We start from the raw sequence: 25000 nt of genomic DNA, 5'->3' as shown, positions 1-25000 counted from the left end.
TCCACTGAAACCGCCCTCCTGTCTGTCACCAACTCACTAAAGTCTGCCCGAGCTGCCTCTCTCTCCTCTGTCCTAATTCTCCTCGACCTCTCTGCTGCCTTTGACACTGTTGATCACTCAATTCTACTATCCTCTCTCGCTGACCTGGCGATCTGTGGCACTGCTCTGGCCTGGTTCTCCTCCTACCTCTCCAACCGCACTTACCAGGTAACCTGACGTGGAGCAACCTCCACACCTCGCCCCCTCTGAACAGGAGTCCCCCAAGGGTCAGTCGGGTCCTCTCCTGTTCTCTCTCTACACCCGCTCCCTGGGTCCCCTCATCGCATCCTATGGTTTCTCATACCATTGCTATGCTGATGATGCTCAGATTTTCCTCTTCTCCTCCACCATCCCCTCCTGTATCTCTACCTGTCTGTCTGTTATCTCCTCCTGGATGCACTTGCATCACCTCAAACTCATCTTCTCTAAATCTGACCTCCTGTACTTTCCCAACTTTCATTGGCTCATGATCACCGTTCGCATCCAGTTCAAGACTCTTGTACTAGCCTACAGATGCCTTGACCAGACTGCACCCAACTACCTCCAGACCCTCATCTCTCCCTACACCCCCACTCGACCTCTCCGCTCCGCCTGCACTAGAAGACTGGCTCTACCTCCTCTACGCTTCCCTGCCTCCAGAGCCCACTCCTTCTCCACCCTCGCCCTGCAGTGGTGGAATAACCTTCCTACAGATGTCAGGACTGCCCAGTCCCTGACCACATTCCGGTGCCGCCTTAAGACTCACCTCTTCAGACAGCACCTGTAGAACTCCTCTGTTTTTCGCCTGGGACACTATCACCCTTCCTTAAATGCACTTTACTTGCTCTTATCTGCCCACTATTTTACTGCATTTAATCCTGTATTTCAGAGTACTGTAATCTGCCAAGTGTTTAATCTGTAGTATTTTGTATTTAATCAGATCCTGATGTAACTATCACTGACACTGTTATCTGCTGTATTATTGAATTGTATTTTGTCACAATTGTACTTGCTTGAACCAAAAGTATTATTACTTGTACTGTGATACTTGAAATGTATTTGCTTACGATTGTAAATCACCCTGGATAAGGGCGTCTGCTAATAAATAAATAAATAATAATAATAATAATAATGTTGTCCATATCCTCCTTTGTAAAAACTTGTGAAAAGTGATCATTTCATATATTTGCTATTTTTGTTTTCTTCGTCTATGATTTTGCCATTTGTATCTCTTAGACATTTAACCTCCTCTTTGAATGTTCTCTTGCTGTTATAATATTGGACAAACAATTTGGAATTGGTTTTAGCCCCCTTAGCAATGTTCATTTATATCTATCTCTCTTGGCCTTTCTAACTTCCTTTTTGAATTGTGTTTGCAGTTCCAAATAGGAGGAGTGGCAAACAGTGTTGCAGCAGCAAAGGTCATTCAAAATGATCTAGACAGCATTCAGAACTGGGCAGACACATGGCAAATGACATTTAATAGAGAAAAGTGTAAGGTACTGCACACAGGCAATACATTTCTTCCCCCTTTCTATATTTGTTAATTGTGGGCTCTAGTTTTTTTCTTTTTTAACATCACTGAGTCCCTTGTCCCTGTGCAACCACAATGTAGAAACATAGAGAATGTATGGGATTGGTCAATAAAAATCACTGCTGTTTATCTTAAAGTGTGTTTATTTATTTATAATACTGGACCCTGTCTTAATACTGTATTACATTGGGAATATGAATAGAGCTGAATCATTAATTGTTGATAATACTTAGAATACCAGATACATATTAACATTAAAAAGCAATACATGTGATTTATTTAATAGTCGTTCATTATTTTGTGTATCAACCGCCACATGAAGCTGAGCGCAGTGCGGTATACTGTAATGATGCTCCAGTCAGTCTGTCCGGACTGCACCTGAACCATCTTAAAAACACGAAGCCCCTAATAAGCTAATTTGTAAAAGTTAGTAAAGAATTGCGCTAATATAACGAAGATAAATTTGAACTCCTAGCTGGAGCAACGAGAGAGGGCGAGAGGGCGGGGCAGAGAAGGAGGGGGAGACGCTTTACTTCAGTTCCAGATTAATTTCATTTTAACCTCTTGCTGGTGCCACGGCTTGTCTCTGTATCAATTCACTGATATTTGAGGTTTTGTTTAGTACACACTAGCAGGTGATCTGATAATCTTATTGATGTTATTTTGTGAAAACAATAACACGTTAATACTGTGCTACAAAAAATGACTCGCCGTGTTGTAACTTGTGCGGGTGATGTCATGGGTTGTCATGGCAGCGCGATCATCACGGGAGGGGTTATCAGTGGTTGTCGGAGAAACGCTGGAGTTCCGCTGGCTTCCGAGGGATCCAACCCGAATATCTAAATCAATACAGTGACAACAAAGGAATGTGACATATAAACCTAATGACTACATTAATGAAGCAGTAATACACGACAGGGTGTGTGTGTTATCATGAGGTAATATCACCACGCCTTGGGTGCGTTGGGAGGCACTAGACGAAGTAGAGTTCTTCAACCGCCCAGGAAGTGGTGATATATCTCATGATAACACACAGACCCTGGAGTGTATTATTGCTATTATTAAATTAGGCTATGAGTGTGTTGTTGGTAAATAAAGACTTTAAACCTTATTTTAATAATTTTTATTTGTGTCACCATCCACTGTGAGAAGTAGTTCTACAGTAACTAAAAATGGTTAGATTAACAATTAAATATTTGATTTTAAACTGTTTTGTAGAATATTTTCTTTTTCGGGGTTTGCTAATAGTTTCTTGTTCATTCTTTGTAGATATTGAACTGGATCATTGTTTCAACGTGTATGTCTGGGTTTTGTCCAGTAGATGGCGCTGCTGCTGCTGCGATGTTTTGTTTAGCAGAATGCAGTTCACGTACCGTGTTACAAACGGGACGGCGCTGCACAGAGTGGTACAAACTGTGCAATTAAAATCTCCGGTAGTACTACTACTACAGACGGGCAGCCGATAATTATCTCTGATTAACCCAACATGTATATAAATACAAACCCAGTCTGTTTCAAAGAGCACTCAGAGTGACGGCGCCGGAGAGTCTGCGAGCAGGTTTAATAATATGAATGTGGCTGCACGAGCATCCTCTATATAGTATAAACACATTACACAAGGGGTTGCCAGCAGGTGTAGTGAATTCAGCTCTAATAACTCAGCCCTCTCTTTCTCTCATATTATATATATTTTATCTAGTCCTCCTGTTTTACCGAGCAGCTCAAAGAATGGAACTTCTGGTTCGGTCTGGTGCGCGGATCTAAAGATTCCCCGCATCGGGTGTACCGGTTTGTTACGGAACGTGTTTTGTAAAACTAGTTTATCCAGTAACAGACTATATAAACCAGTCAAAACAAAAGAGAACATGTTGCCAAGCAGTGGTTTGTTTAACCAATTCCTCATAAAATAGGACTCAGTTGTACACACAGTATTGAAAACTGAAAAGCTAAACTAATACCTTACTTGGAGCTCTCACCAGGGACCACTTCCAGTAAAAGACGTATAAACCGCAGTGAACAAAATGAAAACTTGCATGCATAACAGAAAAAACCCAAATAAATCTACTCACTTTCTGTGATGCTAGAACATGATAAATTATATATATATATTGATAATTTCACCCTAAAAACTTTACATACTGAAGGTAGCATATCAAAAGCAAGAAGGAATATATAAATAGCGTTACAGCTCCATAGAGGAGGAAAGTCTGCCCCTGGATTCACAATGAATTAATGAAGGGTCCTTGAATAACACAACATATTGAGAATGGCCTGATCAGGAAACAAGCAAAGCATTCAATGCAGTAAGAGGAGATAATCCCATTAACATGGCCATTCTGACACACACCAATATATAATCTATGTAGAATTAGTCAAGCACCCACCAAAAAAATCCACACACAATCCAAAACAGTCTTTACAAGCAAGATTTTTATTTATCAATACACACTTTTGGGCATTTTCCAAAAATATACAACTCCAGCTACAAAGACAACCACTGAACACACACCCATTGCAGCTCCCAGAAGGGACCACACATTGAATTGGCCTGCAAAAGAAAGAAATAGTTAGTGGAATATAAAGAGATAGTTATATATTTTACTTTAACTGCAGTTGTGTTCACATCATGCATATTACCGCTTCTAGGCATAAAGTGAAGGGATCCATCTCTCTTCAGCTCAACTGGGCCAGAAGACACAAATGCCTTTACTGCACCACCATCCATCCCTTCAGCACTGCGACCTACAGGAGGAATTAGGAGGAGTCCATTAAAACAAATGGACACAAATTCATGCAAAATGTCCCCCCCTCCCCCCAACAGACAGAACTCTTACCAAGCCTCTGTTTTCCTGGAATGCACCGTCTGCTACAGAGGCTGTCCGATGGCCGGTTTGAATCACATATCACAACACTGCAGTGGAAGTAAATCTGAAAGACAGTACACCTTGTGAAGTAAAACAAGCATCAATAGATCAGGCAGGACCATCATCCAATGAGGATTACTGAATTGAAAAACAAATATATTGCATCATAGTAAGTGTTTCTTGCAAATGTGCAGTTATATGTTTTCATTCCAACTCACTAAAGATTTGAGCACAGTGACCATTTGCTGCTTGCAAAGCAATCCAAACCATGCATTGTGGTACAAGATCCCCATCCCAACACTCCACTTTACCTGTCCCTTCAGTGCATCCCGGCCGCTTGTGAAGGAAAACATTTTCACTTCAAACCTCTTCAGATGGGAAGGGAACAGCACTCTTGCATTGCTGGAGACTGGGTGAAAGATGGTCAAGTACTCATCTGCAGAGTTCTCACAGCTAGAAAGAGAAAGAAGGTCAGGAGCACATCAGCCACAACTCCAATTCCTAGGTTTTGTAGCAGCAATATCATATTCCAGCATCTTACCTGTCCACAACAACATGCCACTTTGGAGAGCTATTCCTGTCAGCAGAATAGGTTGCCCAGCAGTTCTCCAAAAACAATTCAGCCTGTGGATCCCTGCTGTACAGGAGCTCTACCTCAAAATACAAGGGTCTTCGCAAGTACTTCACAACAGGGTAATCCCGAGCTCCATAGAAGTCGTTGTAGGTAGAATCTGCAGAGATGCAAGGGAGAATTTTATAGGTGGAAACACGCTACTAGAGCATCTATTATTTCAATTGCCAAGTCATACCCAATGCAAGCCGCATGATGACTGCAAGGTCCCCCAAGCCAGGCTGGACTACAGGTGCAGGATTATTCTGGTACAAGAACTGTACTACCTTGGTGTCATTGACCAGATAGTGACAGGCAACTCTCAACCTGGAAAGAGGAGATGGGGTTAGCAGAGTTTCAGCCTCAACCACAAGGATACTCAATTTGATTGCAATCCTTACCGGTAAGATGTGAACAGCACTTCATTCTCATAAGTCAGGAGGTTGTTGTCAAACTGGAAGAGAAATCAAAGACCCAGGTTGCCATGAACTTGTAGATTTAGTATGCAGCTGCATACCAAGTTGCAGACTAGCTAATATGGTACTCTGGATCATCCCCAGCTGTGTACTAATGTAGTAACAATTTCACAATTTAAAAATAAAACAAAATTGGTAATGAATATTGCAATTTCATAATTGAACACTTTTTTGGGACCTCATGATTGTTACAGTTAGTATGATGCCACAAGTCTGTCTACAGAAACTGCTAGACTAATACGGTATTGTTTTAGTAACCAATAGGAGGGCAACAGCAGTTATTTTGGATTTGTTGCAAATACACAGCTGGTGACTCGAGCTGCAATTGGTATCAACTCATGTATTAGTTTAGTCCCGGCCTCACCACGGGATCCCCAGTAAGTACGCTCCTTCCAGTTCACTGCAATTGACCCAAAAGGTCTCTAGGCAGCACATGCAATGCCATAACCAATAGTCATGTCATGTGTCACAACACCTTTGTCAACTGGACAAGCAGTTCAATACAAAGGTGGCATCCTTCAGGATGTCCACAATCCATGCAAGTAACTCAGCGGATAGAAACACAGGTCACCATGGCTCCCTAGATTGATCCAGGGGTGTTGTGGCCAACTTGCCAATATGTTGAACCTCCTCAAAATATGGTTTTAAATGTGGTCAATACTAACCCTTCTAGTTGTGCCACAGGAGTTGACATTAAAGTAGAAAACTGCATTGATAGCATCAGACTGAAGAGGCCGGCAACTTGGATCCCTTAGAGTTAATTGACTTGGAGACAAGCTGGGGACAGATTCCACTTTCACAGCAAGAGCTGCCATAGTTCCATTGGTGAAGCAGTCTGAAACACAGCATTTGGAGCCAGGTTAAGGAAACAGATTATATCTTCAATACCACTTCATGCAGCCTTGTGCCAATCTCAAAAGCAGCTATTCTAAAGAATGCTTTGTTTGCAGGAGAGTTACCAATCATCTTTGTAGGGAAACTGCAAGACAGGGAGAAGTCAGCCACCACAACCATGGTCCCAATATCCTTCAAGGTCAAGTCAAGCCTGCTTCTGATGCCTGAAGAACTGATCACCTACAGAGACAATACATCAGGTCAGTAATGTGGTGAACCCAAAACAGCTAAAAAACACTTTAAAGTTTCATCACTTACTTCATATGTGGCATCAACTGAATTATATGGCACAGCCATCCAGAAATTGGTAGAGTTGGCATTATACTTGTACAGGGCAAGCAGACTTCCACCAAGTTCTCTTGAGCCCACAAAAGGAATCCAGTTGCGACCCATGTTGCCATATGTTACCATGGTATAGAATGCAGCACCATCACAGTAGCCAGTTACTGTAGGTGGAACTGCAAGAGGAAGAGCAGTTGTCAGGGCAATGGACTGGATTGGTTAGAAAAAGGTAGTTGTAGAACAAATAAATAGTCAGGCACTTACTGATGTCTTTGAGAATGGCTTCGACTACAGCAGGATGAGTAAAGGGTGTATTCTCTGGCACTATATTCAGCAAGTAGGTCAGGGGCAGAATGTAGGTTCTGGTGTCTGGAGGAGTTACCTGAAAGAGCAAGGGTTTGTAGGATTAAACCCAAAGTCAGACAGCAAGCAACACATCCACAGGAAGCAAGTGTTTTCAAAAGGGGAATTGGATGGTTGAACAGGTGGGATGTTACCTTTTGCTTCACATTGGGGTCCTCAAATGGCACCTGGAGAGTGTAGGTCTTGGATCCATTGGGAAAGACATGCTCCTGGACATTATAACCTTTTAGGTTGGCTTCTGGCACGGTTAACGTCTCTGGTCCAACTATAATTTTGACCAGCTCCACATCAGGCAGGAATGTCCCCAGGGTCACATTGAACACTCTGGCTTTAGGAACAGTGTCTGAAATTAAAGCATGCAGTTAAAATGAAAGATATGAAGTGGAGCACTGCAACAAATCCCTTTGATTTACTGCATGTGGACAAGTTCTACATACTGTTTGTGACAACTGGTGGCCGAGGCATGAAAGGAGTGGTTATTGGATGAAGTACTGTGTACTTGGTCTTCTCAGGCCCATCTTGCCAGGTATGCTCCAGCATTGGTTCAATAGAGTAAGAGATCACATAGGTGTTGTCCAATACATGGCTCTGAAAGCACAGAAGCATCTTAGGAGGCAAGCTTTAAAAATGAGAAGGATTTAGAAGATGTTGAACTTCTACATACCTTGTAATATCCACCATCAGCTCCCACAGGAATTTTTACAGTGATTAGCTGAGGACCGACATCCAGTTTATAATCTCTATTATGAATCGTTGCAGGGTCAAGCTTGCGGCCATCAACTCCCATTTGAACATCAAGGGTAGTAATTTGTGGTGTCGGAACAAGAGGAGGTAGAACACGGGGAACATTCCATGTAATCATCTGTTCTGTGAAAGCTGTTCCATCTGACAGAAAGGAACACCATAGACTTGATATAGAAAATTCATACATAAACCTACAACAGTTCTTGAGCACCGTTGCCCTCCATAAGCTTACTCACCAGTAGGACATGTAACTGCAGTGTCCACCATCATGACCATCCATCTTTGCTTATAAAAGGTGGTTGATCTTAGCACAGCCATTGGTACAGTTTGGATCTGTTGGAGGGGAGGGGGAACTTTTACTAAAATAAAAGCAAGACTAAAATCTACCTTCATAGTCTGGATATACTGTACTAGACAACAATGAAGACTAGACTACTTACCACCTGAGGCTGGCTTTCTGTGGAGTTGTATGCAGCTCTAACCAGAATTCGAGTTGGTGTAGTGTTTATGCCATAGCCATTTGTCATGGCCTGAGCAACAGTCATGGTTGTCTTTCTATTTGCTGGGAGATGGAACACAATTTTCCAGATGCTGTTGTCAGCAGCAGTTGCCTAGCAGAAGAAAATCTCATTGGATTAAGGAGTTTGAACACAAAGCATCCCCAGTCTAAAGGATTGGTCATAACATGATGTCATGTTTAATAAACAGGAACTAAAAAGGTGAAAGTTGAAAGTTTAATGACACATCACTGAAACTGTTCTAGGTTCAGCGGACATCTAAGGGAACAGAGTAAATCCTCAAATACAACTGCGTACGAAAGCCTATGTGAAAGCATGTTGTCTGGATCCGATACAGGCAGAGTTTACAGCCATTCATTTGTACTGGACCTTAATACATCAGTGTACCAAACTTTAGGACAATACCTGAAATTGCACCTATGCAGCAGACTTCAAAAAGGTAAATCAGGACACATTTATCATGAAGGATTTATAGCCCTGCACATATGAAGCCACTACCTCAGTGGCTGAAATACAAGGCTTACACTGACAAGAAAGGGTTAACCTCTCCACAATCAATTTCTATCAAAATAAAATCACAGAATACATGCATGCAAAGCCAATGCCTTAAAATGTCACACAATTCCAATATGGCCACCCTCTTGAGACAGGTTAAAGTTAAAGAGGCAGTTAGATTTTGCTTCCTCTTGATGAGACAGTAGTCGCCCTCAATAGGCAAGACCAAGGGGACATGAATGATGCAAATGCAAAGTCACATGATTCTACCTCTGGGTATGCAAGGGACCAATCAGGATCATCTTGAACAAAGTTTGGCTCAATAAGTGGCACACCTCTTCTCACAGAAACCTAAAGAGAATTCACATTAGTCATGAGTGAAGCACTTCTGTAGTGAATTAATATACCCACACAACCCAACAAGTTATACTGAACAGCATTATCACATCCTGACAGCCCTTACCTCCATGTAGTTTCTTTCACACAGAATCTCCCTCTCTGCCCATGGAGAATAGCGGCATGTCATGCTCTGAACATAGGAGGAAGCTGAAGTCATAGCACTGTTTGAGAAGACACTGATTTGTACTGTCAGCTTGTAGGTCTCATCATTCTGGAAACAAAGGCTAAAGTTAGTCCCAGCATGTCACCATTAGAAACAAGCTTACAAGAAATAAAATGATGACTCACTGTGTTCTGAGCAAAGCAGCTCAGCACAGAAGCAAGGAACTTGGCATTTCCCAAGAAGTCAACGGTTAAGCTATATCCACACTGTGCAGCCAGTCTTGGAGAGAGGGACACAAGCGCCGCCTTATTGTCTATGGAAAGAAATTCGGTTGGCCTTTCAAGAAACTGTACACATGATCAAGCAAGGTAGAGATATAACAAAGTGAACACCCCCACCGCCCCATTCCATCTACTTATTGAAATTGTCATAACTATTTATATTAGTAGAATTATACGCTCGTTCAGAACAGTAGGTTTAGAGTAAATGATTTCTATTTCTGCGCACTTGCAGTTAACAAATCTGAGTAAGGTTGTAGCAGCACAGGTCTATATAGTGTGATCAGCAACATGCTTTTAAAACTAACGCAAGAGTTTCATACCCTGCATTTGAAAAAATAAACAAAGCCTGGTTGCTGCCATACAGCGCAGGAATGCTCTGTACTTAATTCAAATTATTACATTACGAGTCAACAGGCTTTGAACATGAAAATCTTTCCATTCAAGAAAATTGATCACTCACCAATCACATTGATGCGAAAATACTTTCCAACAAAAGACTTCTCCAACATCATCATCATAACACTCCCTTGACATTCTGTCCTCACCGAGCCTGCAGAAGACAACGATACATGAAAACACACAACCGGCAAATAAACAGGAAGCTGAAAGGACAGCTCTGCTGAAGCGACCGTTATCGTACCTAGAGGGGGGTTCTGCGTCCAAACTTCAGTGACTAACACTGCTAACAGCAATGTTATTCTGCATTGGAAAAAAAAAACATGCAAGTGAGAAACACACAATAAAATGAACGTTTCTAAAGTAGAGAAAAGATCAACAATTACCCAAATCTAAGACAACACGGCATCATTAAATCCAAGGCAGCCCCGACCGTGAACTTCTTTCTCCGTTATAAAGAAACAATAATAAAAACAAAACCGTCAGTAGTTGAGTTTGGTGTTCCTTAGTGCGCAATGGGTTTATAAAGAGGTTCAGGTGTTAATGGGAGCTGATTAGCTGCAATTGATGCACGCACCTCTTTCATATTAGTCCTCTGATTGTCAGTCAGTACGTTAATTAAAATAAATAATAATAATAATAATAATAATAATAATAATAATAATAATAATAATAACCCATTTAGAAGATTGTACTTTGAATTTAAGTTTGGCAGAAGTACGTGCGGATCAAACTGCACTGTCACCTACAAGGACTGTCTGATTAAAGTCTCAGCTATGGAGGCGTGTAGTAAACAAACCCCAATGAATAATAAAAAGCAGGCCGCGCAAATGAAGAAACACATTTATATCATGCAGGAATCCAGGCAGATGTGTTGCCTGCGCCAGTTTGAGGGGACGAGAATGACAGCTCGAGTTCTGATGTGAACATCCACAAGTCAATTACACATTTTTACAATTTCCCCAGACTGATAGGTAGGCTAAGCAGACATTAATGTAGACAATTTATTTGAGGGCACTCGATTTAAGAAACAGTGCAAAGCATCTCTTTCGCATGTCAGATTTGCCATGACAGGGGCAGTCCCGGGGAATAGAATGACCAAGTGGCAAATGGAAAGCACTGCGCTTAACCTGAAATACAACGCGCAGTATTGATTTAGAACAGACTAAACACAAATCGGAGGGCGTGCTGGAAATTTGAATTGTAATCAATTTATTTAAGATTGAGCTTAAGTGCATTCATTATTTTATGTATAATTAATTCAATTAGTGTGTTGATCATTTTCAATTTGGCATATTATCTTCGAGTGTTGAGCTTTGTCTATTTGACAGCTGTTATTTCAATTCAAATGTTGAACTGTGTCGTTGATGTTTGACGCTCTGGCTTTTGCAGTTCACATTTTTGTTACATTCCACCTCTCATAGGTTTGAACACAAACGGGTTTATTTGTGAAATTGTCAGATTGTTTCTTGTGTATCTAGCGCTCATCTGAACTAACTGGTTCAGTGGTGTGTTCCCGTGAATAGACAGCACATGTCTGAGGGGGGGTGTTCTGTTCAGCTGTGCATTTCTGTGCGCCCCCCAGCCCGGCCAGCTCTCCCTCCCACCCGATCTGCAATCTTGGGAATATCTTGGTAGCTTTGACCAATCATAGCCCGTGTCGCTTCCAAGAATTGACCAGGAGCGAGCCAATCAGATCTCGCAGAGCTAACAAGAATGAAGTGACGGAATTATCCAATCAGATCTCGTAGAACTCCCAAGAATCCTGCGCGTTCTCAACGGCGGGAGATTATTGAATCGTGAAGACTTTTGGTTTATTTCGAAATACAATCATCTGAAGGGAAGAATTTTATTACACTATTATTTTAATTGTCACTAGTACTGTACGTATAGTAAGAAAAAAATTAAAAATGCCAATAATAATATATGTTCGTATTACAAATGTCAGCTGTAGAAATGCGCGGATAGTAAACTCTATGTTTTGTAATATTATCAATAAAAATACACGATTGACATTTTTACAATAGGTGTCAGTTCTGAGTGTTAAAACAATGTAATATTTACGACAGCTAGAAACTTGTTTGAGGGACTGTTTTATCCAAAGCGCAATTATATTTAATATTTGTCCGTTATAATGGTGCTGTAATACTTGTATCCGGGACAACAGAAATCGTACCATGGTAAAATAAATAGTACCATATAGTACCGTGGTGTAGTGTTGCATTATACTGTAGATACCAGGATACTTCTTACAAATAAAAAGTACAATCGTATTATCATGGTGGTACTGCATTATAGTACCAGAATAGTGCATTGTACATTGATAGGATAGGATACATTGTGTTTTCTATCATTTATTTTTAATTATGTATCCATGAACGTTATAGTACTGTATTTAAATTTAGGTTTTTAAGTTTAATTTAGTTTTCATTGAAAAATGATCTTGTTTTGAAAGCAATACTTAAAAAACGTGAACATGGGTACTCCATGCTTTTTAAAAAAATAATCTCTCTTTTTCAACAATAAGTCCCCATTTGGCCATTGTGACTATTTTGTGTTTAGGCTATTTGTTTAATTGAAGTCTTTTGTTTAACTGCAACCTTGCTATTCTGTCACAAATGCTCTTTTTTCAGGTTCAGATGGAACCCTTGTTCAGAAGAAAGGCTGATGGCAGACTCAACCTGACTGATACAAAGTGATCCATAAGCTGGTATCGCCCCAGAAGGTTCAACCATGTAAGTTCGAATTTGAATCAATGCTTATAAAAATAATGATCTTCACATTATAACTACTTTATAGGTCTCCCTTTCAGTGCTAATTTCATTATCTATTACAATGCATTTTTATAACTGATGGTGTGATTTGAACTTGGGTGCTATATAATGAATGTTTTAGTATACACATATCAAATACTGGCATTATTATATTTGGAGGAAAACAGTCAGTTGATATAAATGATATGTGGTCCAGTTATCATACCAGGTACCTATTGCTGTTGTTTTTCAGCTCTGATGACTGGTGCTGAACTGAGCAACCAAGAACTCCAGAAAAATCGTACCTTCTTATACTGGACCGAACGCGCTAACCGATTGCGCCACAGAGACCAACCTGCTCAGCCGAAACTGAGACCACATCTAAGAAGAAAGCAACACTGGGCAGGAAAGTCTGTAATCACAATTACATGTATTCAAACCAATGCAAGCAAACCAAGCCATTTATATTTATTCCCAAATAAGACAAATTCTTTCATTGCTACAAAAAATATAAAAAATCTCTGCTTCTCGGAAGGCATACGATGGAGGGCGCACTGCAGTTTGTCAGCCTAGGGAATATTACAAATTAGGAGACTTTGCTTTAAAATACACATGTAGGGCAGGCGACTGTTTAAAATAATTGTCACAATTTTTAATTATCTCCATAATGCGTTGGGACTAAATACGCAGATACATTAAAACTATTTGGAGAATGCGGGCATCGATCCCGCTACTTCTCGCATGCTAAGCGAGCGCTCTACCATTTGAGCTAATTCCCCTTGAATCATGCTCGTGATTCTCATAGGCTACATCGCAACTTAATATGAGCAATTCAGATTGTCATTGGCAATGTAGTCTGCCATTTGCAAATTCAAAAAATAAATTAATTAACTAAATAGCAGATATTTCGACTACAGGTATGTTTTCAATTTCTTCAAAAAGTAGTCTCAGCTCGTTGATTCAGTCGCTTTAAAATCCCCCTCTGTGTCCCGATGCAGCAGCGCTGTGTGCTGTGGCTCGAGCTTGTTTGACGAGGCAGGCAATGCAAAAATGCCAAAACTTGCTTTTGTATCACATGACACACTTAAGGTATGCTTTAATGGCTTGGCTGCCTCAAGTTAGTTTGTATTGTTAATGTAACACCTCGTTGTTGCCCAGTCATTGTATCATATGAAGTAGAGCTTGCCAGTTGGGGCCGACGGTCTGCCAATAAAAGTTAAGTCTATATTTGAAAGGGTCATTTCTAGAGAACATAATAACATTTTAAATAGGCCTTGACTAATATTTCACTGGTTGCCTACGAGGGCTTGAGAGGCGAAAATTGGGAGTGAGATATTAAGAATGATTTCTCCGGTTGCTTAGAAGGCTTGAGAGGGGCGAGACATTTGAGAGATTAAGAGTGAGAGGAGTTTGAGAGGGATGGCGAGATTGAGGGCTGGAGTTTGGGAATGGTGCTTAGTAACATTGAGGTTAGATACTGATAGCAGGACAAGATAGGGGGACGAAGAGTTTTCCCTTCTCGTCGGGTCAGGCAGCATGCTCTGGCCGCTAGGTGATGTAGAGAGGGAGACACAAGAAGAGCAAAGGATTAGATATAAACACTTTCTGCTGGGTCAGGCAGCATCCTCCGACTGCTGGGTGGGGAACGGAGGAGGAACTGGTGCTGTATACCTGAGAGATCATTCCTGATGGAGGAAGGGGCCAGGTTAAGGGATAGCCTGAGGTCTGTCATAAAGGCAAGGAGGTGCTGAAGGTTATAGGAGGTGAGAGAGATACAAATCTGGGCACAGAATGTGGTGAAGAAAGACCAGGCAGTAGAATAAGAAGAGCAAGTGGAAGGGGCGAAGGCAATTCTCCCTGAAGCTGCAGGCCGACTCGGGGAGGCTAAAGAGTGTGGAGTTTAATGGAACACCAGCTGATTGAAAGGAGGAACTTGCCGCGGGTTGGGGTCTGCTTCTGGGACCGGGCTGTGAAACTTGTGGACCATCACACAACCTCCACCATGTTTAACACTGGGCATGGTTATTTTTTTTTTTTTTACTTCAAGGTGTAGTATTCTGTAGTAAAATTACTACAGCTGGCCAGTATCTGGGTGCACGGAATGGTTCACAAGACCTCATGGTTGAAATGGCTTAACACTCCGAGTCTATTCATTGTATTTCCCTTGATGTCCTGGTAACTGTTGCCTTTTTTAAGTCAGTAAATCACTGATGCTGTCATGGTAAATTCCCAGGGTGCACTCTGTTCCTTCAGGAGTCCTGCAGAGGAAGTGCTTCACAAGAGCAGTTAAACATAGTACTTCCATGGTCAGGTCATTGAATAGACAGAGCAGCCTTTTCTGAGGGTAGAGATTAAAGAGTGAAGGATGTCTATTGATGGAGGGAGCAGCAGGGAGGGGGGCTCTTGAGGATCTCTCTGAGTGTCAGCAAACTGATGGGATGGATAGGAGTGTTGGAGAAGGGACGGAGATGAGGCGGCAGAAATACTGAATTCCAGAGATGTAGGCTTTAACGGTAGTGGGGGCTAAGTGAAGAGAATCCCTTGCATGGGCGATGGAGGCTACAATCCGCTGTTCATTAAATCGGAATGGGATGTATTTTGATTTGAGTGCAGAAAGTTGTAAATGTTTTCCATCCAGTGGTAAATGAAGATTTGGTCGCTGGGGCTGAGGCTGTGGCCATGTAGTGATGAGCAGATTGCAGAAGACTGGAGAGTGTTGTGTTTAGTTGAACAGCAGACGTTGGTGTTGGAATTATTAACCTGGTCGAACAAAATAAGTCTTCAGTGTAATTTTAAACAAAGAGCGCTTTCCACGATTTAAGATGCTTTACAGACTGAATATTGGAATTGGCAGCCGAAACTGGGGGATAAAACTGCTTGTGATCAGTGGGCAGGTTGCATACTTCGCATACCGTATTTGGGAGAAAAGAAAACGGATCATCTCAACTGCAGCAGCTGTAGCAGAGTGGCATAGCAGAGTGGCGCAGCGGAAGCGTGCTGGGCCCATAACCCAGAGGTCGATGGATCGAAACCATCCTCTGCTAGCTTGTTTTTCTTCTGTTGGCAAAGTAGATTTTCTAAAATTTTACATTTCAATTTAGTGTGTGTATTTCGTAAATGTTAATGTGTAGAAACAGCAGGTACGCATCTTATCTGCCACTACCCATAGAGGACGCATACATTTAAAAAAAAAAAAAAAAAAAAAAATCTGAACACAAGGTGTGTTTATGTAATCTGATACATCTAGACTTAACCTTGTTACGGTTAACACAATTAGAGTAAGTTATCATAACAATAGAGTTAAAAGAACATTTAAATAAGATGCCAGTTAAAAATGCGCCAAAAATGACAAAGTAGCCTCAGATTAGGACAACGGCACTTAACGGGTAAGAAACACATTTGCAGCAAAACCCTTGAAATGACCAGAGCCTTCCTCCTCCTGAATACTATGCAGGTGGGCGGGGACTGAAACCTCACCCGGCTAGAGAGATTGGTGATTGGTTGTTTCTTTAAATTATTCATAGAGAGGTGCACCCTGGGTATTACTTAACTTCATTTTTTACATTATACTTTAATTGAGTGGTTATTTCATTATGTGAATTTTGTGTTTGAAACGCATTGGCAGTTATTAACATTACTATGAACACGTGTTATACTAGAAAGGAACCTGAATCAGACACCATCACTGCAGTGATACATGCCGGGAGTAGGGAAGGTGTTTTCCCCTGTGTTTGTTAAGATTATACTTTCAGGGATCTTTTCTATAGTTTGTTTCTAGTGAAATGCGTTTCTAAAGTGTCTGGTCTTGCTAACCATGATGAGGAGTTACAGTGTTTTCTTCTGAGCGTGAAGCGGTTCTTGAATGCTGCTTCACTGTAGCTGTTCTTGATCATTGATGACTGTTCTGCCCTCTTTTGAGGGTGGAGGAAGAAAACACAGTCTGAGTGGTTTGTGACATTTTATAAATGGTAAATAAAAAATAAAAAGCAGTTTTAAATTTGTTAGCATCGTGGTATATGATATGTATTACAAAAGAAGGTTTCTTTAAGATCGGATATATTATCTAGTTTAAGTGTGGAGTGTTTGGAAAGCGGGTTATTAATATTAAATAACAGTGGATTCTTGTGTTTTAAGCGACGCCTAGTGGAAGAGAAGTTCATTACATGCATTTGCAGTCCAAAATTGGAGCAGAATAATCTATGTTACACTCACATTTTGGTGCCTGTGATTCTTGAGAAACACTCAAGAATTTTGACTCCATTAACCGACCAGCCGGAGCAACGCACTTAAAGGTATTTTATTTATAAATGCCGTTTGCTAATAATTTGCATTAAATGCAAAAGTAATGAGGAATTACAATCTGATACTGGTATGCTATTTTTGTGCTGCAGGGCGACTGGGGGAGGCTGGAGAGTGTGGAGTTTAGTGTAGGGTTGGACGATAATGACATTTTCAGTTATCGATTATCGGCTGTAAATTATCACGATAATCATGATTATCGGCTGAAAAAATAACATGTAAAATGTATTAGTACCAAGTCAAAACAAAGAAGACGTGGCTATTCGTGTCTAAAATTCCAACTGTAAGCAGCAGGTTGAAGCGAGGTGGCTGTGCTGGATCGTTTTAGTACTGATTTAACTTGCAGACATGAATACTTTTCTGCACTGACTTAGTATCTGAGAGGATGAGCGGACATATGACTAAATTGTGATAGAAAGTTTGGAGTGTGTGAGATTCGCAGCGATAGCAAATCAGCTTAAATTATGTAGAGCTTGTGGTGTTATGCTGCCATCTAGAGGTTGTGATTGGAATTGAAACTATTGGCTTCAGTGAAGCAGGGTAGCATATATTTTGTTAATGCGATTAAAATCCTTGTCTATGTATAAAACATTTGCTTTATAACAGTTAGTGATAATATAAGTAAGTAAGTAAGTAAGTAAGTAATTAAGTATGGAAGAGGAGCCTGCAATATTTCGATGTCACAATTCGGCGAGTTGAAGCTCTCATGTTGCAAAAGCGCAGCAGCAGGAGCCAGAAGATTGCAGTCGTGAGGCACAGGCTCGCATTGCCTGTTAAAGCTGCCTGGTCGCCATGGCAACTTACCACTCCCAGTAGTGAGGCGCCGGTGTGAAAGAGTTGCAGAGAAACGGCCTGCAGTGAAAGGAACGAACAAAAAACAAACACAGACAAGCGAGCGAGAGAGCCCTCTACGTCACCCCCCGAATTACACCTAAATGCTAACATTTATTTAAACGAGGAACTACAATTAATTAGAGTTCAGATATTTAGACAAAGAAGCTACATTCCACTCTTGTGTGCAATTCTATTCTAAAACATAAATAATGTGTTTAATATAAATGGTGTGGATATCAAACTATCTGAAACATAAATAATGTGTTTAATATAAATGGTGTGGATATCAAACTATCTAAAACATAAATAATGTGTTTAATATAAATGGTGTGGATATCAAACTATCTAAAACATAAATAATGTGTTTAATATAAATGGTGTGGATATCAAACTATCTAAAACATAAATAATGTGTTTAATATAAATGGTGTGGATATCAAACTGCTTGCACACCCTGGTATGTTTTGACGTTGACCAACATGTGGAATCACATGATTGGTAGATGTCCAGTTATTTAGCTTTTCTGTTTGAATAGTCGCTACACACCCTTAAAAAGTAGACGGAAGAGGAAGAAGAAGGAGGAGAATAACAATTTCACCTTAGTTTGACGACTTATACCTCATTGTGTATAAGAGGTATGTACATTTTTTTCACATTTGAGGTAAGAAAGTTTCAGTCTTTTGACTCTGATACAGATGGTAATTCTAAGTGATTTAGTTTTGCCGCTGCAACATGGTAAAAACAGCTAAACTCTTTGAGCTGTCTAGAGACTCTCGGTAGTTTCAAACAAGTTTTTCTAACTTGTGCGAGGAACTACCGTTCCTCTCAATTGCAACAAAATTACTTATTGGTCATTGTCAAATAGCAATTGCTATTGTAAAATGTGTGCATCGTTTGTAGCTACAACGATATTGAAATAAATAATATTACCTTTTTGGGTTGCCTTCAATCCGTTTCTTTTTTACCCTTGTCATAACATCTTTCATGGAGCAACAGTTGGTATGTGCGTAAACCCAATCGGGCCTTGATACGAGAACCCTAGTATGTGCTGAAATAAATAATGCGGTTTTCTACATTAACAAATGCAGCTTGTTAGAATGCCGAGTGGTCTAAGGCGCCAGATTCAAGGACTCTGTCTTTCCAAAGAATTTTGTGTTCTGGTCTCTGAATGGAGGCGTTGGTTCAAATCCCACTTTTGACAGTTCAATTTTACGTATTTTTAAAAAGAATACATTTCTTTACTAGAAAAGATTGTTTTAAGGAAATCAACAGCTGATGTCAGCACTCAATACCATTTTAATTTCCATTTTAAATCCGAATAAAATAGTGTTCCTAACACAGATTGCATTTTTTGTTGTAAACAGACTACTTGTTAACCTCACTGAAAATATTTTGTGTCCAAACATGTTATTTAACTTGATTGTTTTAATATTCCAAATAACATATTACTTGAAAAACATCGTCTACCACTGGATCGTGGTCTCAGGCTGGGATGCGAACCATTGAGAACAGTATAAACAATCTATTACTAGACGCAGCTTACAGGAGAAATGCCCTCGTTTAACATGCTAGGATGATCGACTTCGGCATTCTCCAACTGCTGTTTACATTTTCTAACACGTTATGAGGAAGAAAAATATTTTGTGTCCAAACATGTGTTATTTAGTTTGATTGTTTTAATATTCCACATAACATATTACTTTGAAAAACATAATATATTTTTTTAATACAGTCCTATTTGAGTATTTAAAAAATGGTTATATTCAAATGCCAGCAACGGTGTGTTAATTTAACGAAGCGCCTAACTCCGCTCGGAACGTTCGCATTTTTAAATCCTAACGGTCTCTGCTCAGCTGAGTGGAATGTTCACGAGCCGGTTTCCTAGCAGCGTCTCCCCCTCCTTCTCTGCACCGCCCTCTCGCCCTCTCTCGTTGCTCCAGCTCGGAGTTCAAATTTAGCTTTGTTATATTAGCGCAACTCTTTACTAACTTTTACAAATTAGCTTATTAGGGGCTTCGTGTTTTTAAGATGGTTCAAGTGCAGTCCGGGCAGACTGACTGGAGCATCATTACAGTATACCGCACTGCGCTCAGCTTTGTGTGGCGGCTGATACACAAAATAAGGAACGACTGTTCATTATTTTGTGGCATACAAACATTTTCAAGATCGCAGTGGTGGTAATGTCACGGGTGTCGAATGTGTTAATTATTATTTTATTCAGTATTATCACTTATGATTTTTGAATTTTAATTGGATTGGTTTTCCTTTTTTTGCATAGTTTCTTTATTTGAATTATTGTTTAATTTTTGAGCGTTAGATGCATTTTAATGTGTATTTGTTCACTTAACCATACGTCATCCACTCTCTGGTCCAGACCTCCTCTTAGGGCTCCTGTCCAGACGCCTGTTTGGGCAGCCCTCTCCATAGGGTGCTGCGCTTCAGCTGAAGGCCTCAGGAGAGATCCTGATATCCTGACATAAACCACGAACGCAAAGGTTCTTGTCAGTACCTCTTTTCAAATGTCTTCAATCACCAAGTTCCGCAGTCCTCCCAGAGTGAGTCCACGAAAAAAAATAACAAAACGAAACTGACACTGTCCGTGCACAAAAAAAACCCCAACCACTCGCTGTCTAATCTCATCCTCTTTATTTTCGTTTACTTCCCTCGGCTTCTCTCTCTTTCCTATTCCGGTATCTCCTCGTTCCATGCTCCCAGTCTCTTTGTTCCTCACTCTTTTTATACCTCAAAGCCCACCGTGGGTGTCTTCAAAGTGTGGAATCGACAGCGTAAAAAAAAAGGTCAGTGGAACATCCTTCAAAGAAGTTCTTGAAAAAGGTGAGTAGATAAAATGTTACTGATATAACTTTCTATAATTCCAAATAATCTTTTATACTCTTTCTGTATGGTTGCAATGGGTGGACGGGTGGTGTAATTAACTACATTCCACTTATATTTTACAGTCTGTTCTAGAAATTTTAAGGCAGTGTTGGGATGATTCATTATTCTGTAGTTGAATTGGCTGGTGGCACAAAATGGAGCACGGATCTAACAACAGCTGAAAAGATTCAAATTAGAATGAAAAAGTCAAATAGGTTGAATGGCTGTCTGTTGTTCTTGCCATTTCTTATTTTGTTATGTATAAATCTAAATGATCAATTATTGATAACCTTTTTAGGTTCACAAAAACTTCGCCTTCCAAAAAAGGGGCATATACTGGTCCTGGAAACTGACGGAACTGAGATTGAGGATGATGAAATCTTATTGGAGATGCAATCAGAAACTTTAATAATACTGATGGAAGGAGAGAGCTGGATCCCACAGATACCCACAGAAGAACAAGTGAACGTAACATCAATTGAGCAGAAGTCTGATTCCTAAAAAATAAATGAAATCCTATCCCTTGACTCCGCAGCGTACATGGAATCTTTTGCAAATCGGAGTCAGTACCTGTTTATGTTTATTTTCTTGTTGCTCATCAGTTTAATTTTGTTGCACATTATTAAGATTGCACTCTTTATCAATGAATATCAGCCTCAGACTTATTTTTGTTTTGTATTATTATTTGTTATTATACTCTACAGGATGTTCAACAGTGGATGATAGAACCCCTCTGCCTCCATTTTCTGACCTGGTGCATAGAAGTCTTCTGGCTGGCAATTCAAGAGGGATATGGCATAAAATGGTTGATGAAGTATCTAATTATGACCTGGCTAATTATCCCAGCCTAAGTGACAGTTCTGAATACAAGGCCATTTGAAAAAAGCTGTACAGCAAATACCCATGCATTAAGCATGAAGGGAATGAACCGTGGGTAAGATGGAATTCAAGTATGCAAAACAATACATTGGGAATTGAAGCTTGCCATTTCTTTCTGAAACTTGATGTATTTATTCACAATTATTTGTTTTCACCTCTTGTTGTTTTGTAGTCCTTATTTTCTAAGTGCCTCAGTCAGAAGATGAGGCACATGAGGTGGTCTTTAAAAAGGAAAAGCCTGCCCATTGACTCCAATTCAGCACCAATTATGGCAAAGAAAGCCCAGGTACCTACCATACAGAGGCCTGAAGAACGGCCCGATGAAGAATACGACCGCCATGTCGAAGAATTAAGAAAAGAATTTGACAAAAATAAGCCTGATGACAATCACATAGACATTCTTCTTAAAGAAACGTTTGGCAATCGTCGATTGTGGCTGACCACTCTTCCAGCTGGAAGAATTAAACCAATTGTTGAAGTTTACCCTTGTTTTGAATGGGGAAAATTTGTAAGTATCTGTTTATTTACTCATGTTATTGTAAAGATATAGAGGGCATACTACAATTCACCTGCTTACAGTTAACTGCATTATTATTTTCCTTCTACAGTCTCATCAAACAGTCAATATTACTGATCACTAAAATAAAATTAAAATTGTGGTTGTGAATGTTGGATTAAAGGTTGCGATTTGCTTTAATCCAATCCAAGTACAGTTATTATGATGATGATATACAGAAACTCATTTTGTGACATTTATTTTACTTTATTTTTTATTCATTTTAAGTAAATATTTATTTTTAATGTAATGTCAACCATTTTCTAAAACTGTTATCTGACAGCATAGGTCCTGGGTTTATAAATTCTAGTTCAACATTCCTGCGTTGGAGGTATTTATTTATTTTTTTTTATTTTTTTTCAACTTCATACTTGTGCATGTGTTTTTCTATTAGGTAATGGGTGAATTTGCAATGGTCCTTGGAAGTACATGATTTGAAACATTGTGCAAAAGGGCTGAACAGGTTAGGACGGTCTCTGAGTTACTGATTGGATCCAAGAAAGAGGTGAGGAAATAAACGATCACAAAACACATTGTATTCTTGTGAATGACTTGTGGCTTTGCCAGCTGGAAACGCACGAAGGTAACAAACAAAAAGAACAACAAACCTCCTCCCTCTCCCCCTTCACACCCCGCCACTGTACAAAGCAATTACTTATACAAAGGTCATTACCCCCACCCCATTTTTCTTTTCAGGGAGATCTCAGAATGCTACCTGTAATTCAGCTCATTGAAGAAAAAACTAAATTTGATGAAGGAAAGGGGAAAAAGTCAGTTTCGGTCATCACTGTATATGAGGTAATTATACTAAATAACATTAATCAAAATGTTTGGGAGTGGGGGGGCACCCATTGACTCGGCTTCAAACAAGATGTCCTCTTACTGTCATTCAAGCATAATTATATTGACTTATATAATGCTAACAATTGACACAGTAAATTTAAAATTAAATTAAATGTATCTAACAAAGTACAATAAAAATGTTATATTTTATATATTTATATTATTTTGTCATCATTTCATTCTGTTATATTTTTCAGGATATATCTACAAGTGAACTTGACAAGTACCTGAAAACCACACAAGAAGAACCACCACATCTTGTTCTTTGTGTTGCAAAGAACACCCTCCAGGAAGCTGTAATAGTAGGAGATACTGTTGCGATATTTTGCCAAGCAAAAACTGTATTAGATGCTGTGCTTGTTCTCCTGGGAATGTACTATGCCTTCCACCTGCAGTACCCCACAGTTTATTCGCAGGTGCTTGGATTCCTGTAGCAATATATATTGGGAGACCCATTTACTGGATGCAAATCCCATGAATACAGATTTTTTGCAAAAGGGTTCAATGATTAAATTAGTGAATTACAACAATAACATTCTTACATAATTGTAAATATCTGTAAACAAATTAAATAATTATTTGTTAAAACTGAATTTCATGATAAGGTAGTATGTTTTTATTGTCTATTTAAATAATTTATTTGAGGGAGTGGACATATACAGTATTCTATTTGATGTTTTAAATACAATCATATATATTGTAGCGATCTCGGTTCCCGCAGGCAGGCGCATCACACAGGGCGAGGCAATCCACACACAGCCAGAGGGCAGGCGCGAACCCGGGGCTTCTTGCACTAAAGCATAGCGCCGATACCGCTGTACAAAAGAGCCGGCTCCTTTGCAAGGAGCGTATATCGGGCTCATGTCTCTGTGTGTGATTACGTCACCTACCAGCCCTATTGCTGCCTTCCACCATGCACGCTACAATATGTATATAGGTGTAACAGATTTTATTCTTCAAATTGTAAATATTTATTACAATTCAAATACTTGTTACTATTGCAATAGATTTTTTGTTTAAAAAAGTTTTTGGCTTAACTTTGAAATATGCCATAAATAAAAGTAAGTGGTTTAATTTGTGTCTTTTTGTATTGTAAAAATAAGAAAGCATTTACGTGTTTAGATCTTAAACACCTGTAGATTTGTAAACGTGTTCAGGTGTTTAAAAAGTGTTAGAGCGAATAAACATGTTCACGTGTTTATTACTTAAACACCTTAACGCGTTTATATTCTAAACATGTTTATAAAGTAAACGCCTTGACGCGTTTAAAAAGTGTTACAGATAAGTGTTTATGAATGTTCCAAACTTACACATGGTTTTAGAGTGTAGCTACTGTTGCATGTAAATGAGTTTGATAATTACATTCCCATATGGTCTAGCGGTTAGGATTCCTGGTTTTCACCCAGGCGGCCCGGGTTCGACTCCCGGTATGGGAACGTCTTTGTTTTTGTCATTTTGTTACAGAACTGTGGTCATGTGTAATGTGTTTTCATTATGATAATAAAGCTACAGTTATAAAATAAAAAAGAATTAAAAAAAAACTGCAGTTACTTGAGGTATATATATATATATAATTTACAGAATGGTACAAATGTATTTGACTCTATTCACATTCCCATCGCAGTTTGTTTTTAGATTATATTAGTCCCTGGTCAAGACAAAGTCTCTCAGGGGTTGGCTTATCATTAGATTGCCGATGTAAGGTCTCTGGTCCCATCGTATAAGCAAGATAGTTTATTCACAAATAAATACATACACTTTTATTTATGTTTCTGTTGGTAAATTAACACATTATCGCATGCTTTCATGTCACGCTGTGCACTCTAACATTGCATCACAAGCAAACACTACACCAGGACTTCGTGGCGCAACGGTAGCGCGTCTGACTCCAGATCAGAAGGTTGCGTGTTCAAATCACGTCGAGGTCAAAACCGTCTTTATATCTATTCCACTCTATTTAATTTTTTTTAACGTGTTTGAAT

General features: G+C 39.7%; 1 protein-coding gene, 1 long non-coding RNA gene and 4 other non-coding genes across 6 annotated transcripts; 5 read left to right on the top strand and 1 right to left on the bottom strand.

Annotated features, from left to right (window-relative positions):
• Nucleotides 1-3960: 3960 nt before the first annotated feature.
• Nucleotides 3961-10456, bottom strand: LOC117970334 (uncharacterized). Its single transcript, XM_059006294.1, has 22 exons — nucleotides 10364-10456; nucleotides 10222-10280; nucleotides 10042-10131; nucleotides 9486-9613; nucleotides 9262-9408; nucleotides 9069-9149; nucleotides 8226-8396; nucleotides 8022-8118; nucleotides 7706-7926; nucleotides 7479-7629; nucleotides 7176-7384; nucleotides 6943-7060; nucleotides 6655-6854; nucleotides 6462-6576; nucleotides 6168-6337; nucleotides 5428-5480; nucleotides 5226-5353; nucleotides 4958-5147; nucleotides 4728-4869; nucleotides 4387-4480; nucleotides 4190-4294; nucleotides 3961-4100 (listed from the first exon to the last, which is right to left on the bottom strand). Exons 1-22 carry the CDS (start codon nucleotides 10387-10389, stop codon nucleotides 3991-3993), a joined length of 2805 nt encoding a protein of 934 aa, XP_058862277.1. The 5' UTR covers nucleotides 10390-10456; the 3' UTR covers nucleotides 3961-3990.
• A 5246-nt stretch (nucleotides 10457-15702) lies between these two features.
• trnam-cau (transfer RNA methionine (anticodon CAU)) lies at nucleotides 15703-15774 on the top strand. Its single transcript has one exon. It is a non-coding gene; the product is annotated as a tRNA-Met (tRNA).
• Nucleotides 15775-16466: 692 nt separating this feature from the next.
• On the top strand, nucleotides 16467-16679 carry LOC117970561 (small nucleolar RNA U3). The gene has a single exon (XR_004662911.2). It is a non-coding gene; the product is annotated as a small nucleolar RNA U3 (small nucleolar RNA).
• Nucleotides 16680-21239: 4560 nt separating this feature from the next.
• On the top strand, nucleotides 21240-22125 carry LOC131703250 (uncharacterized). Its single transcript, XR_009309744.1, has 3 exons — nucleotides 21240-21302; nucleotides 21445-21674; nucleotides 21792-22125. It is a non-coding gene; the product is annotated as an uncharacterized LOC131703250 (long non-coding RNA).
• Nucleotides 22126-24382: 2257 nt separating this feature from the next.
• trnae-uuc (transfer RNA glutamic acid (anticodon UUC)) lies at nucleotides 24383-24454 on the top strand. Its single transcript has one exon. It is a non-coding gene; the product is annotated as a tRNA-Glu (tRNA).
• A 420-nt stretch (nucleotides 24455-24874) lies between these two features.
• trnaw-cca (transfer RNA tryptophan (anticodon CCA)) lies at nucleotides 24875-24946 on the top strand. The gene has a single exon. It is a non-coding gene; the product is annotated as a tRNA-Trp (tRNA).
• The last annotated feature ends 54 nt before the right edge of the window (nucleotides 24947-25000 follow it).

The sequence above is a fragment of the Acipenser ruthenus genome, chromosome 32 (genome assembly GCF_902713425.1).
Source record: "Acipenser ruthenus chromosome 32, fAciRut3.2 maternal haplotype, whole genome shotgun sequence".
NCBI classification, from domain to species: Eukaryota; Metazoa; Chordata; class Actinopteri; order Acipenseriformes; family Acipenseridae; genus Acipenser; species Acipenser ruthenus.
Note: the sequence above shows the minus strand (reverse complement) of the source record. Positions and strands in the feature narration are given on the sequence as shown.

Coding starts and splice junctions, on each gene's coding strand:
- LOC117970334 (XM_059006294.1), bottom strand. CDS start 10,389: ATGATGCCGTGTTGTCTTAGATTTGG. Junction 10,281..10,363: donor CCGTGTTGTCTTAGATTTGG/GTAATTGTTGAT, acceptor TTTCCAATGCAG/AATAACATTGCTGTTAGCAG. Junction 7,630..7,705: donor CTGATGGTGGATATTACAAG/GTATGTAGAAGT, acceptor CTGTGCTTTCAG/AGCCATGTATTGGACAACAC.